The sequence below is a fragment of the Belonocnema kinseyi genome, chromosome 6 (genome assembly GCF_010883055.1).
Source record: "Belonocnema kinseyi isolate 2016_QV_RU_SX_M_011 chromosome 6, B_treatae_v1, whole genome shotgun sequence".
Classification (NCBI taxonomy): domain Eukaryota; kingdom Metazoa; phylum Arthropoda; class Insecta; order Hymenoptera; family Cynipidae; genus Belonocnema; species Belonocnema kinseyi.
In genome coordinates, this window is record NC_046662.1 from 8,555,002 (window position 1) to 8,570,354 (window position 15,353).

Sequence of the window (15,353 nt, forward strand, 5' to 3'; positions counted from 1 at the left end):
ACATAATCAATTACCGTTCCCCTTTCACTTCCTGAGCGTGTATATTCTCCTTTTTCATCCCCTTCTATATTCCCGTTTAAGATATACCATCCCAACTCCTAACTTTCTTATTTAAAACTCATATTTTCGAGTTGAAAATTCAATTTCGGTCGTATGAAATTCATCTTTTGACTTGAAAATTCAACAATTTATTGGAAATACTTCTATTCTTTTTTGACTGAACAATCTTTCTAGGTTATACGTTTAACTTATTTGCTAAAAACTCATTTTTGTGGAAGATTAATAATTTTAGTTAAAAAGTCATCCCTTTGATTGAAAATGAAATTTTCATCTTTTACAGTTCGAAATTTAACTGTTTTGAAAGCATTCGTCTTTTTAGCTTGTAAATTGAACAAGTTTTTTAAAGATTCATTATTTTAGTTGAAGTGTCATCTAATTTAGTTGAAAATTCCTTTTTCTGGTTTAAAATTAAATTTTTCAACTGAAAATTTATCTATTCTATTTTTGTTTGAAAGTTTTAATTTTTAGTTGAAAATTTAACTATGTGGTTGAAAGTTCATATATTTTGTTTTAAATTTGTTTTTTTTTCTCGTCAGAAAATTTATTAATCTTCTTTGTACAAAATTAATCATTCTTGATGAAAATCCATTTTCTCCGATTGAAAATTCAACAAAATAATTTAGTTTCCAACCAAAAAGATGACTACCAAATTGTTAAATTTTGAATCGAAAAGGCCATTTTTGTAAAAAAAAAAAACAGTTGAATTTTCAACTATTTGATTGAAAATTCGTCTTTTTTGGTTGAATCTGATTTTTTTAGCTGAAAATGTCTTTTTTTTAAATTAATTTTTTCAACTTAAAATTGATCAATTAAATTTTTGGATAAAATTTTTTTTTCAAGTGACAATTAAACTTTATGGTTAAAAATTTATGAATTTTGTTGGGAATTTGTCTCTTCGGGTGGAAAATTTAACTTTTTTTTAAAACAATTTTTTTCGTTTTGAAAATTTAACTTTTTTGCAGAAACTCCATCTTTTTGGATTAAAATTTAACAATTGTATTGACATTTTTTTTACTGAAAGATCTGTTCTTGCTGAATGTTTATTCCTTAAATTATTAAGTGATTATCTTTAATATTATTATTCCTTAATTATTACATTTTTATTAATTTATTCCTTAAATTATTCCTTTTTTTGGTTAGAAATTTTACTTTTAATTCGAAATTCAACTATGTGGTTGAAAATTTATATTTTTTGGTAGAAAATTTATTAATCTTTACAGAAAATAAAACTTTTTTCTTAAAAGTCTACTATTTTCTGGTTTAAAATTTAACAAAATTGTTAAATTTTCAATTAAAGAAATGACTTTTCAACTAGAATGATAAATCTTCTAAAAAAAAGAATTTTTAACAAATAAGTTTAAATTTCAACCAAACAATATTTTTTAGTCAGAAGAAATAAAAAACAACATCAATCAAATTATTCCATTTTTAAGACGGAAATAAATGTTTTTTTCTAAAATCAGTTGCATTTTTAACGAAGTACATGAATTTTCAACTATTTTGTTCAATTTCGTTTTTTTTTTTTGGTTGAAAATAAAGATTTTTAAATTAAAATTTAACTTTTCCATTTTTTGATGGACTTACAAAATTTTTAGGTTGAAAATTGAACTATTTCGTTGAAATTTCTTCTTTTTGTTGTTGAAAACTAAGGTTTTGAACAAATGATTTAAGTATTCAATTTTTATTTGGAAATTTGTCTTTTTGATTAGAAATTTATATTTTTTATTTGAAAATTTTACTATTTTGTTTAAAATCCTTGTACTCTTTTGAAAATTCGTCTTTTTTGGTAGAAAATTAATTTACTTGGTAGAAAATTCAACTATATGGTAAAACATTCACTTTTTTGTTGAAAATTAATATTTTTAATTTGAAAATTGAACTATTTCGTTGAAATTTTATATTTTTTATTTGAAAACTTTACGATTTTGTTTAAAATCCTTGTATTTTGTTGAAAATTCGTCTTTTTTGATAGAAAATTAATCTACTTGGTAGGAAATTCAACTATTTGCGTAAAACATTAACTTTTTTGTTGAAAATTAATATTTTTATTTTGAAAATTGAACTATTTCGTTGAAATATCTTTTTTTTCGGTTGAAAATTAAGTTTTAAAATCCTTTTATTTTGTTGAAAAATCGTCTTTTTTACCAGAAAATTAATCTTCCTAGCAGAAAGTTTATCTTGTTGTTTTAAATTTACTTTGCATAAGTAATTTTCATTAGTTGAAAATTGAGCACCTTTGCTAAAAATTAATTTTTTTAGAAGATTTATCATTTTAATTGAATACCAACACTTGATTTGAAGATTCGTTTTTTTCCGTTGAAAATTCAGTTTTCGAACTTGAAATTCAACTATTCAATTTTTGGTTCGAAATTTTTCTTTGTCATTCGAATTTTCTTCCATTGGAAAATAAAACTATTTTGTTTAAAATCCTTAAATTTTGTTTAAATTTTTTTTGTGTATAGAAAATCAATCTTCTTGGTAAAAAATTAATCTATTTGGTGAAAAATTACCAATTTTTTTGAAAATTGTACTATTTTTTAAAAAATTCATCTTTTTAGCTTGAAAATGTAACTGTTTTGTTGAAAATTTCTCTTTTTGTTATTGTATTTTATCTTTTCTTATTTGAAAATTGATCTATTTGGTTGAAAATTCATACTTTTTCTGTAGAAAATTCCCAAATCCGATAAAAACTTTTTTTTCTTTACTGAAAAATTAAAACTTGCGGTATTAAAAATATATTATATTTATATTGTGAATCTTCAGGTTTATCTGGAGGTCTTGCCACCAGTTTATTGCCAATGTACATGACTGAATTGGCCCCTCTTAGACTGAGAGGAGCCGTAGGAGTATTGTGCCAATTGGGTATTACTACTGGAGTACTTTTAGGACAAATCGTAGGATTAGACACAATTTTAGGTACTGAAAAATTATGGTCGTACATGTTGGCTGCCTTTTTGCCACTATGTGTTCTAGCGCTGCCCTTGACTTTAGTCTTACCGGAAAGTCCGAAATTCCTCTATGTTATAAAGGAGCAGCACGAAACAGCCATAACTGGTGAGTAGTTATTATTTTATTATTATTATTATTATTATTATTTAGAAACACAGACTTCAAGCTTTTTCCTAAATTTTTCTCATTTTCAAAGAATTTCTCCTTTTCCTCCTGTTTTTATGAAATTTAATGTTTTTTTTATTGTTATTTCACCTAATTTCGAACTCAGGGTGTCTACTGACTGTGAAAACCTTGAAAAGCTGGAAATCTCCTTGATTTTTTCACGGATAACTTGAATTTTAATTATTATTTTGTTCTCTTTTAAAACAGTAATTTTATCGAAGTGCGAAAAGTAATTAAAATCTTTTAGCCTATTATGAAAGAAACATCTCGTTTAGAAAAAATCTTGCAGCTGAAATTTTTTTTATTCGTGAAGATATAATTGATCTTTTGTTTATTACAGAATAAATATAGATATTGCAAGGCAATTTTTGTTGAGGAGTTCAACTTAGAAATTATAAAAATTATTAGTTTAAAATTTCGATGTTAATTCAGTATCAAAATTAGAATAAGCCATGGCCATACAACGAACTTTTCGAGGGGTTTACCACTCGGTTTTTGAGTGTACAACAGATTTCAAAAGGTTAGAAAATATTTCTGAAGATTTCAAAATATTTCAAACATTTCAAAATATTTTAAATGTCTTTAATATTTCATAAATATTTCACGGATGTTAACAATTTAAAAAAGGCGCGCATGCCAGATTTCACAGCAATTTCACAAACATTTTAAAACTTTAAAGATTTAAGGGATTTCAAAGATTTTAAAAAGGGTACAGTACACCAGATTTCAAAGATTTAAAAAATTTGAAAGATTTCAAGAAGTTTTAAAACATTTTAGAAGATTTCAAAATATTTCAAATAATTTAATGACTTGAACGAATACAAAAGATTTTCCAAACAATGATTCAAGAAAGATTTTATAAACATTTCAAAGTATTTCACAAAGATTTCAAGGATTTCAAACATTCAAAAAAGGCGTGTACACTAGATTAAAAGTTTTTCACAAAAAATCCCCAAAGATTTCGAACATTTCATAAAGATTTGGAACATTTCACAAAGATTTTAAAACTAACAAAAGAGTTCAAAGATTTTAAAAAGGGTATATTAAACCACATTTCTAAGATTTCAAAACATTTAAAACATTTTAAACAATTTAAAAATTTTTTAGGAGATATCAAAAGATTTCACTAATATTTGTAATAATTTAAATAATTTCCACGAATTCACAAAGATTTTAAAACTTTCAAAAGATTGTAAAGATTTCAAAACATTTCAAAGATTTTAAATAACTTCAAAATATTTTAGGAGATGTCGAAATATTTCACAAAAATTTCAAAGATTTAATAAAAAATTCATAAAGATTTCAAAACAATACGAGAATTTCAAATATTTTAAACAATTTCAAAAATTGTAAACGATTAAAAATTGTTTGACAAGATTTCAAACGATTACAAAAGATTTCCGAAAGATTTCTCAAATATTTTAAAGAATTCTTAAAGATTTCAAAACATTTCAAGAATTTCAAAGATTCCACCAGATTTCAAAGATTTCAAAACATTTTAAAGATTTTAAATAACTTCAAAAGGTTTCACCATGAAGATTTAAAAAAATTTCAAAAAGTTTTCGTAGATTTCGAAGCTTTCAAGGACTTGAAAGATTTCAACAAGGGTACAGTACAACAGATTTAAAAGATTTAAAAATATTTAAAATATTTTAAACGATATCCAAATTTTTTAGAAAATTTCAAAAGATTTAACAAATATTTCAAATATTCCAGTGATTTCAAACGAATACAAAAGACTTAGAGAAGATTTCACAATTTCTTTAAAGAATTCATAAGAATTTCAAAAGATTTCAAGAATTTGAAAGATTTTACAAAAGCTTTGAAAAATGCCAAAAGATTTCTCAAAGATTTTACCGAAATTTCAAGCTTTCACTGAGCTTTCTAATACTTCACAGAGATTCCCAAAGATTTCACAAATATTACAATGATTTCAAAGACATGATTTTAAAAAAGGAGACCTGGAAAATTTTGATTTCTTGACCTGGAAAACCTGGAAAAGACCTTGAATTTTGTTTCTAAGAATCGCTAGACACCCTGGAACTGAATTCAGAGAATTTGTTAAGAAAATTCAACTATTTTTCGTTGAGGTTTCATGCTTTTTAATTAAGAAGTCTAATGTTATATTTTTGATTCAGAAATCATCTCTTTTCTCTTATTTTCTTTTCTACGATTTCTTTGGAAATTGAATTATTTTGTTGTAAATTCGACTTTTTTCAAAATGATATATTTGTTTAATTAAAAATTCAACTGTTTTGAAAATTCGTCCTTTTGCATTGATAATTCTTTGTTTTTTTTTCGATTTGGTAGAAAAGTCTTATTTCTTCTACAAAAACAAATATTTAACAAATGAGTTTAAATTTCACCCAAGAAATATTTTTTAGTCAGAAAAATCCACCAAATTGTTCAATGTTCAAGCCGAAGAGGCGATTTTTTTCAATCAGCTGAATTTTTAACTATTTTATTGAAAATGTGTCTTTTTTAGTTGCAAATTAATTTTCTTTGCAGAAATATAACTTTTGTACTGAAAATTTACATTTTGTGTTTGAAAATTCAAATGCTTTGTAAACAAATTCAACTGTTTTGACTTAAAAAATATAACAATTTGTTTTAATTTTTGTTTTTTTTTCTTGAGTAAATAATATTAAATATATCTTTAAAAATCAATTATTTTGTTGTAATTTCGACTTTTTTCAAAATGATACATTTTTTACTAAAAATTCAACTATTTTAAGTTTGTGAAATGAAAATTCGTCCTTATGGATCGATAATTCTTTGTTGTTTTTTTTTTTAATTTGGTAGAAAAGTCATCTTTCTTAGATGAAAATCAACTTCTTTTTGGTTGAGAATGAAATTTCTATTTGAAAGTTTATTTATTCTATTTTTGGTTAAAAAATAAACCATTGTTTAAAATCCATTCTGTCCTGTTCGAAATTTAACTGTTTTGCAAAACATTCATCTTTTCACCTTGAAAATTCAACAAGTTTTATGAAGATTGGAAATTTAACTATTTTGTTGAAAATTCCCTTTTTTTCATTGAAAATTAATTTTTTCAACTGAAAATTTATTTATTCCGTTATTGTTTGAAAATTTTACTTTTTAGTTGATAATTTAACTATGTGATTGAAAGTTCATATATTTTGTTTCATATTCGTATTTTTTGTCAGAAAGTTTGTAAATCTTCTTCGTAGAAAATTAAACTTTCTCGTTGAAAATCCATTTTTTCCGCTTGAGAATTCAACAAAATAATTTAGTTTTATTTAATTTAATTTAAGAGATGACTGTTCAACTGAAGTGATAAATCTTCTAAAAAAATAATTGTTTAACAAAGGAGCTTAAATTTCAACCAAAAAAGATTTTTCAGTCAAAAAAGAAAATAAAGTTCAGCCAAATTGTTTTTTTCTAAAAAAAAAAAACCTGTTGAGTTTTTACCTATTTTATTGAAAATTTGTCTTTTTTGGTTAAAAATTTATTTTCTTGGCAGAAAATTAACTTTTCTGTTGAAAATTTATTTTTTTGAGGTTTAAAAATTCAAATGAATTGTAAAAAACTTCGGCTTGAAAAATATAACCATTTTGTTTTAATTTATGTTTTCTTTCTTAAGGGTTCATTCTTTTTAATTGAAAATTCTAATATTATATTTTTTGTTCAGAAATCATCTCTTACATTATAACTCTATTTGTTTGGAAATTTAATTATTGTGTTGAACAGTCGACTTTTTTCAAAATCTGATTGAAAATTCGTCCTTCTGGATTGAAAATTCTTTCTTTTTTTTTTTTTTGATTTAGTAAAAAAGTCATCTTTCATGATTGAAAATTCATCTGTCTTAGTTGAAAATGATTTTTTTTTTTGAAGATTTAACTGCTTTATACAGAAAATTCGTCTTTTTGTTTTAAAAATTCAACTATTTGGTTGAAAGTTAATTTTTTTAAATTGAACAGTTTACTATTATATATTTGGTTTCAAATTCATGTTTTATCGTCAAACATTTTATTTGAAAATTTAATTATTTGTTTGAAAGTTAGATTTTTTTTCAAAATGCTATATTTCTTAAATTAAAAATTCAACTGTTTTGCTAAACATTCGTCTTTGTGGATAGAAAAGTCGTCCTTTTTTATTTAAAATTATTTTTTTAATATTTATTTTCGATTCGGTAGAAAAGTCACATTTCTTCATTAAAAATTTATCTTGGAAATGATCTGTTTTCTTGAAAATACAATTGGCTTCTACAAAAAGTTCGTCTTTTTTGGCTTGAAAATTCAACTATTTAGTTGAAAGTTAATTATTTTTAATTGATAAATCTACTATTCTATTTTTTGTTCCAAATCCATTTTTTCAGTTAAAAAATTAACTATTTGGTTGAAAATTTTACTATTTTTATATAAAGACATTACTTTTGATCGAAAATTCCACTGCTTATTTGATAAAAAAAACTCCTTTTCAATTAAAAATTCATCTTTTAGTAGAAAAGTCATTTTTTCTGGTTAAAGGTTAATTTTTTTAAATTGAAAAGTCCACTATTTGGATACTTTTTGGGTAAAAATTTATCCTTTGGTAGAAAAAACGTCTTTTTTGTTTGAAAATTAATCTTTTTCTCTTGAAATTTAAATTTTTAAAATAAAGTCTTCTTTATTATATTTTTGGTTCAGAATTTGTATCTTCTGGTTAAAAATTCAACTATGTAGTTTGAAATTGTGTTTGAAAATTGAAAGTTAGTTATTTTTAATGGAAAAGTCTACTATTATATTTTTTATTAATAATTTATTTCATTTCATTAAAAATTCTACTGTTTTGTTCAAAATTCGACTATTTTGCCAAAAAGGCATATTTTTTATTGACATAATTTGATAAATCAATAAGGATTTCAAAATATTTCAAGAATTTCAAAGATTTCAAAAAGGGTACAGTACGGCAAAATACAAAACATTTCCAGGATTTTAAAAGAAAATTTAAATTTAAAATTTTAAAATTTTAAATTTTTAGAAAATTTCAAAATATTTCAAAGAACTCAAGGTTTTCAAAGATTTTAAAAACATTTTTTTTTAATAAAAAATATTTCACAAATATTCCTAAAGATTTTAGAAAAACGACTTACGTTCGCAAAAAATTAAGAATTTTTTATTGAATGTTTAATGTTTTACACATATAACAAACGGTTATTTGCATATTTTGTAAAAAAGGAGGAATTGAAAAACTTGATTTCTTTATCTGAAAAAACTGAAAAAGGCCTTGGATTTTGTTCCTAGAAATTGCGGGACGCCCTATTAAATATTTGTATTTTTGATTAGTTGAAAAATTGTTTTTTTGTTGTTTTTTTTTAATGCAATATATTTCAATTTGCAATCTTAGGAAAATGTTACCTACATAAATATCCCTGCCCAAAAAATCGGAAAAATTCTGAAAGGAAATTTCTGATAGATTCTGAAACAGTTGGAAAAATATTCTTTTCAGATTTTATCAGAATCTTTCCACAATCTGCATCCGAATGTTTCAGTTTCTTTCCGAAAATTTGGCCCAATATAATTCTATCAGATGTTATCAGAAATTATTAATGATTAAAAATAATAATTATTAATATTGATAATAATATATATTATATTGTTTTTTCAAATTATTATTATTAAAAAAATAATAATTTGAACAAGCAAAATAATTGTTTAAACAAGTTTAAAAAAATAATTCCTTTTCTCTAAAATTTTTTCACTGAATTACTACCAAAAGTATTAAACAGTTATAATTTTGAAAAAATGATTTAATCAATAAAATGATTAAATTTCGAAATTTATTAACCCTCTCAGCCTAGACTTCAATATCTCTGGTTCAGATTAACGAATCGGGATTTTTTATTTGTTAAACTATAGCTGAAAGTCTCACAAAAATGAATATTATAAAATTAATCAGATGTAGTCAACATATTACTATAAATATTTTCACAAAACTGAAACAACTATATAGCGAGCCGGAAATACCGTCCGGGTATAATACACCCAGTTTAGGCTGTGAGGGTTAAATGAATTATTTTTTTACTTTCTAATCCTTCAGTCTATTTTAATTTTAAAATCTTATTTTTAATTACAAAATAATTACGTACCAAGTTTTATTAAACAATATTTATATAACAATATTACTTAATTTAGTTTTCTGATAAAATCTGATAGAAACTGACAAAAATGCACCCGGGAGAGTTTCGGAAAAGTTTGGAAAAAAACGGGAAAGATGATGCTGGGACATTTTCTGATAAATTCTGAAAGATTCTGAAAGAAAATGATGGTATAGTTTCGGATGCAGATTTCAGAAAGGATTTGAAAGATATGGAAAGCTTCGGAAAGAAAGTTTTATTAGAAATTTGTAGCAGGGTTTATTTAAAAGAATTTATTCCCCTATCTTTGTGAAAAATCCCCCAATTTCCCCTATTTTGAGAGAATTTTTGGCTGAAAAGTCTCTATTGATCTAATTCTTGACCCTCCCTTTTCTAATTTTTTTAGAACTGAGTCGTTTACGTAATATGGACGTGATTCTTTTGCGTAACGAGGTATTGGTTTTGGAACAAGAGCTCACACTCAGGACATCCAGCGATAATTGGACTATTAGTAGAGTTTTGAATGATCATTGCTTGAGATTGCCCCTTGTTTTGGTCATTTTAATGCAATTTGGTCAACAACTGAGTGGCATAAATGCCGTTTTCTACTATTCAGATTCGATATTCGAGAAGGCAGGATTGGATAAGACAAGCTCTCAATATGCGACCATAGGAACGGGATTGGCTAATGTGTTTATGGCTTTAGTTTCCGTTTTACTGATGTCCCGAGTCGGCAGAAGATCTTTACTCTTGAGCAGTTGTTACTTAAGTGCCTGTTGTCTATTGGTTCTCTGTTTTGCAATCGCATTTATAGTAAGCTATTTTTATTTTATTAAAATTTAAGAAATTTAAATGAGATTAAAATCAAATTTTTAATTTTATTTAAGGTTCAATAATCAATTTAATGTGCAACCACTATAAAATGTTCCTATTGCAATCTGAAAAAAAAAATCTTTTTTTCCCTTAAAAAGAAAAGAAAAATAAGAAGATCTTATTTTTCTTTCCTCTTTTATATTTTTGTCCAAAGGAAGAATTTTCTTATTTTGTTTTTCAGGGGAAAAAGAAGATAATTTTTTTATATTTTTCTGATTTTATGGTGGTTGTCCAAATTTAGTCTGGGTGGCGACTTGACTTGAAATGATCGAATTTTTTTCTTTTACCGAGAATTTACTATTTGCAGAAAAATTCAGATTTTCTAGATTAATTTAATTTACTCTAATTTAATAATTATTTATTGTTGAATTTTTATTATTTTTTATTATCAGAAAAACATTTTGCAATTTGTTGCATTTAATTTTCTCAATTTTTAAAAAAAATGGATTTATCACGTTTTATTCGCTGACTCCTCTTGGAAGAGGGAATTTTAGAAAATGTGTATTTTTATTCATTTTAGGACTGGCAATTTCCGTAAAGAAATATAATTTCAGTTGGAACAGGGAGTTTTTTAAATCAAACGGGAAAATTTTTAAATAATTATAATTCGGATTTAAAAGAATCCCTGTTCCAAGTCAGAATCTGTCACAATTTGAAAGTTCCCTATTCCAAATTTTAATTGAAAATTTATCTGTGCTTGAAATGTAACTATTTTGTTAAAAATAAAATGGTTTAAACTACAAATTATAATATTCTAGTAGAAAATGTAACTATTTTGCTGAAAATGTGTGTGATTTTTTTTTTTACTAAAAATATTAGATTTTTAACATAAAATTGAATCATTCTATTTTTGGTTGAAAATTGATATTTTTTATTTAAAAATTAAAATATTTGTTTTAAAGTTTATGTACTGTGTGAAAAATTGGTCTTTTTTATAGAAAATTCATCTATGTGATTGAAAAATCACTTTTTTGGTATAATATTCAACTATGCAACTTGAAAGTTCACTAGTTTGATTGAAAATTAATTCCCTTAACTGAAAATATGAATTTCCATTTTTCATTGAAGATAATTGATCTTTTCTTGTTAAAATATCACAAATTTGGATGAAAATTTGTCTTTTTTAATTGAAAATTCGATTAATTCGTTGAAAACCCACATGTTTGTTTAAAAATCGATTTTTTTGTAGACAATTATCTTTTTGTTTTTCAAATTAATCTTCTTGTTTAAGAATTCTACTTCTCGGTTAAAAATCCAATTATTTAAGTTAAATATTTATCATTTTAATTGAAAATTCATCTTTTAGATTGGAAATAAAATTTTTTGGTGGAACGTTAAACTCTTTTGTTAATAATTAATTTTTTTTTTTGGTTGAACATTTAAAATTTTTATTAAAAATTCATTTTTTTGGTTGAAATATGACCTATTTTATTTAAAATTTCTTTTTCCTTTCGTTAACAGGAATTTTTCTTGCCCAAATTTTAACTATTTGGCTGACAATCGGTTATTTTGTTTGTTAAGATTGATATTTTTAACAGAAAATTTAACCATTCTATTTTTTATTGGAAAAGTATCTTTTTTGAATGAAATTTCAACTATTTAGTTGAAATTTAATATTTTTTACTTATAAATTAAACTAATTGTTCGAAAAGTTACGTAATTTTGTAAAAAAATTCGCCTGTTTGTGAAAAATTAACTTTTATGGTTGAAAATGGACCTTTTCGTTATAAAATTCAACTAAAAATTTGAATGTCCACTTTTGGTTTAAAATTCATCTTTTATTGTTCAAAATTCGCCTTTTTTAATTGAAAATTCGACTATTTTATTGAAAAATCCACATATTTGACTAAAAATCGATTTTTTTAAAGAAATTATCTTTTTCTTTGAAAGTTAATCTTCTTGTTTAAGAATTCAATTATTTCAGTTAGATATTTATCATTTTCATTTAAATTTTATCTTCTAAGTTGGAAATCAAATTTCTTGGTTGATAGTTAAAATCTTTTGTAAACAATTTTTTTCTTTGGTTGAAATATGAACTATTTTATTGAAACCCCTTTTTCTGGATTAAAAAAAAATTTTCCGACCGAAAATTTTACTATTTTTTCTGAAAATCCATTTATTTTTGTTTATCAAGAATTATATTTTTGTCACAAAATTTAACCATTCTATTTTCGGTTGAAAATGTATCTTTTTTGAAAGAAAATTCAACTATTCAGTTGAAACTTGATATATTTTTTCATAAATTAAACTAGTTTCTTGAAAAGTTATGTACTTTGTGAAAATTTCCTCTTTTTTTTGTAGAAAATTAATCTTCATGTTCAAAAAGTCATCTTTTTGGTATAAAATTTAAAATTTATATTTTGTTAAAAGTCGTTCTTTTTGGTAGAAAATAATCTTTTTCTTTGCAATTTAATCTTCCTGTTTAAAAATTCTTCTTCTCGGTTAAAAATTCAATTATTCTAGTTCAATATTTATCAATTATCAGTTTAATTGAAAATTCATCTTTTAGGTTGGAAATAAAATTACTTGCTGAAATGTTAAACTCTCTTGGTAAAAGTTATTCTTTTTTTTTTAATTCATTATTTCAATTAAAAATTCATTTCTTTGGTTGAAATATTAGCTATGTTATTCGAATCTTTTTTCTTTCGATTTAAAAAACTATTTTCTTGTAGAAAATGTAATTATTTCGTTGAAAACTTTGCAAATTTACAATTATGGTTTATTATTCAAATAATTTTCATAAACAAATTCAGAAATTGACTTTTTTTGATTTTGAATAAATAAAAACTTTATTATGGTAAAAACTTTCATCTTCATTAATCTGTGAAATTACTGAATGAACTTTTCCTATTTTCAAATAAATAGTTTGCACATAAAAATTGACTTTTTTAAAAAAAGGGGCACGATAATATTGTGAAAGTCGGAGAAGCAATTGGCAAAATAAAAAAAGTGCCCATTTTTATTTTTCAGCACTCTTCTAAATACGTCCCATGGCTGTGTATATTGGCTGTACAAGCATATGTGATATTTTATGGACTGGGACTTGGTCCAATACCGTTTTTTATTGGATCTGAATTATTTGATGTAGGGCCCAGACCTGCTGCAATGGCTCTTGGCTCAGTTGCTAACTGGGGTGGAAATTTTGTCGTAGGAATGACCTTTACAGCTCTGCAAAATTTAATTGGCTCCTACACTTTTCTCATATTTATTTTGTGTATTTTAGCCTTGTCGGGCTTCGTTAGGTAAGTGGAATATGAAACTATACATATGAATATTACGGTGGATTGAAAATAAACAATTCTGGAATATGAAATCGTAACTACGCTAAAAATTGCATATTGCTGGTCACAACAAATTTGAATTTTCTATCAAATTGTTGAATTTTTAAGCTGAACATACGAATTCTTTACAAAACAGCTGAATTTTCAACCGTAAAATACGAATTTTCGACAGAAAGTATTGTAGTTGACATTTAAATCGAAAAAAGGATTTAATTTTAAATAAAAAACAGTTGATATAACCAGAAAAGGCAAATTTTCATCAATATACTTGAATTTTGGAATTTTCCACAAAAAATGGGATTTTTTTTAACAAGTTGTTGAATTTTAAAACCAAATGGACGAACACTCAACAAAATGGTTCAACTTTCAGCCGGAAAATACTGATTTTCACTAGAAAATGTTATAATTGATATTTAAAACAAAAGAATATTTTAGTTTAAAATAAAAAACAATTAAATGTTACCAAAAAATTCCAATTTTCATCAAAATATTTTAGTTTTTCAAATTTTCCACCAAAAATTTGTATTTTTTATTAAGTTTTTGAATTTTAAAATCACATAGATGAACTCTCAAAAAAATGGTTCAACTTTCAGCCGGAAAATACTGATTTTCACTAGAAGATGTTATAATTGATATTTGAACCAAACAAATATTTTAATTAAAAATAAAAAAACAGTTAAATGTTACCAAAAAATTCCAATTTTCAACAAAATATTTTTATTTAAAAATTTTCCACAAAAAATTTGGATTTTTTATCAAGTTGTGGAATTTTGAAACCAAATGGACGAAGTCTCAACAGAATGGTTAATTTTTAATCCGGAAAATACTAATTTTTACCAGAAAATGTTAATAGTTGATAATTATACCAAAAGAATAGTTCAATTTTGGATAAAAAACAATTAAATATAACCAAAAAAAATTAATTTTCATCAAAATATTTGAATTTTGAAATTTTACACAATAAATTTGGATTTTTTTGTCAAGTTGTTGAATTTTGAAACAAAGTGGACGGAGTGTACAAAACGGTTGAATTTTAAACCAAAAAAAATACTAATTTTTACCAGAAAATGTTATATTTGATATTTAAACAAAGCAAAAAAAAAAAGATTTTTAATGAAAAATAGTTGAATATTACCAAAAAGAGGCCAATTTTCATCAAAATATTTGAATTTTGAAATTTTTTACAAAAAAGTTGGATTTTTTACCAAGTTGTTGAATTTTGAAACCAAATAGACGAAGTCTACAAAACGGTTGAATTTTCAACCAGAACACACTAATTTTTACTAGAAAATGTTATAATTGACATTTAATCCAAAAGAATATTTTAATTTAAAATAAAAAACAGTTAAATGTTACCAAAAAATTCCAATTTTCATCAAAATATTTTAGTTTTTCAAATTTTCCACCAAAAATTTGTATTTTTTATTAAGTTTTTGAATTTTAAAATCACATGGATGAACTCTCATAAAAATGATTCAACTTTCAGCCGGAAAATACTGATTTTCACTAGAAGATGTTATTGATATTTGAACCAAAAAAATATTTTAATTAAAAATAAAAAAACAGTTAAATGTTACCAAAAAATTCCAATTTTCATCAAAATATTTTTATTTAAAAATTTTCCACAAAAAATTTGGATTTTTTATCAAGTTGTTGAATTTTGAAACCAAATGGACAAAGTCTCTACAAAACGTTTGAATTTTCAACCAGAAAATACTGATTTTTACTAGAAAATGTTATAATTGATATTTAAACGAAACAAAGAGATTTTTATTAAAAAATAGTTGAGTATAATTTAAAAAAGGCCAATTTTAATCAATATACTTAAATTTTGAAATTTTCCACACAAAAAAATGAGATTTTTTAACAAGTTGTTGAATTATAGTTATAATTGATATTTAAACCAAACCAATATGTTAATTTAAAATAAAAAAACAGGTAAATAT

The 15,353-nt window shown here is 23.7% G+C and overlaps 1 protein-coding gene across 3 annotated transcripts in view; it reads left to right on the top strand.

Moving 5' to 3' along the window:
• The window catches only part of LOC117174191 (solute carrier family 2, facilitated glucose transporter member 1-like), a 39,659-nt gene that overhangs the window by 21,183 nt on the left and 3,123 nt on the right, over positions 1–15,353 (top strand). For all 3 annotated transcript variants that reach the window (XM_033363047.1, XM_033363045.1, XM_033363046.1), the window contains 3 exons: positions 2,824–3,114; positions 9,660–10,066; positions 13,097–13,368. In XM_033363047.1, the coding sequence (XP_033218938.1) occupies positions 2,824–3,114; positions 9,660–10,066; positions 13,097–13,368 (970 nt within the window). The remainder of the gene's footprint in view (positions 1–2,823; positions 3,115–9,659; positions 10,067–13,096; positions 13,369–15,353) is intronic.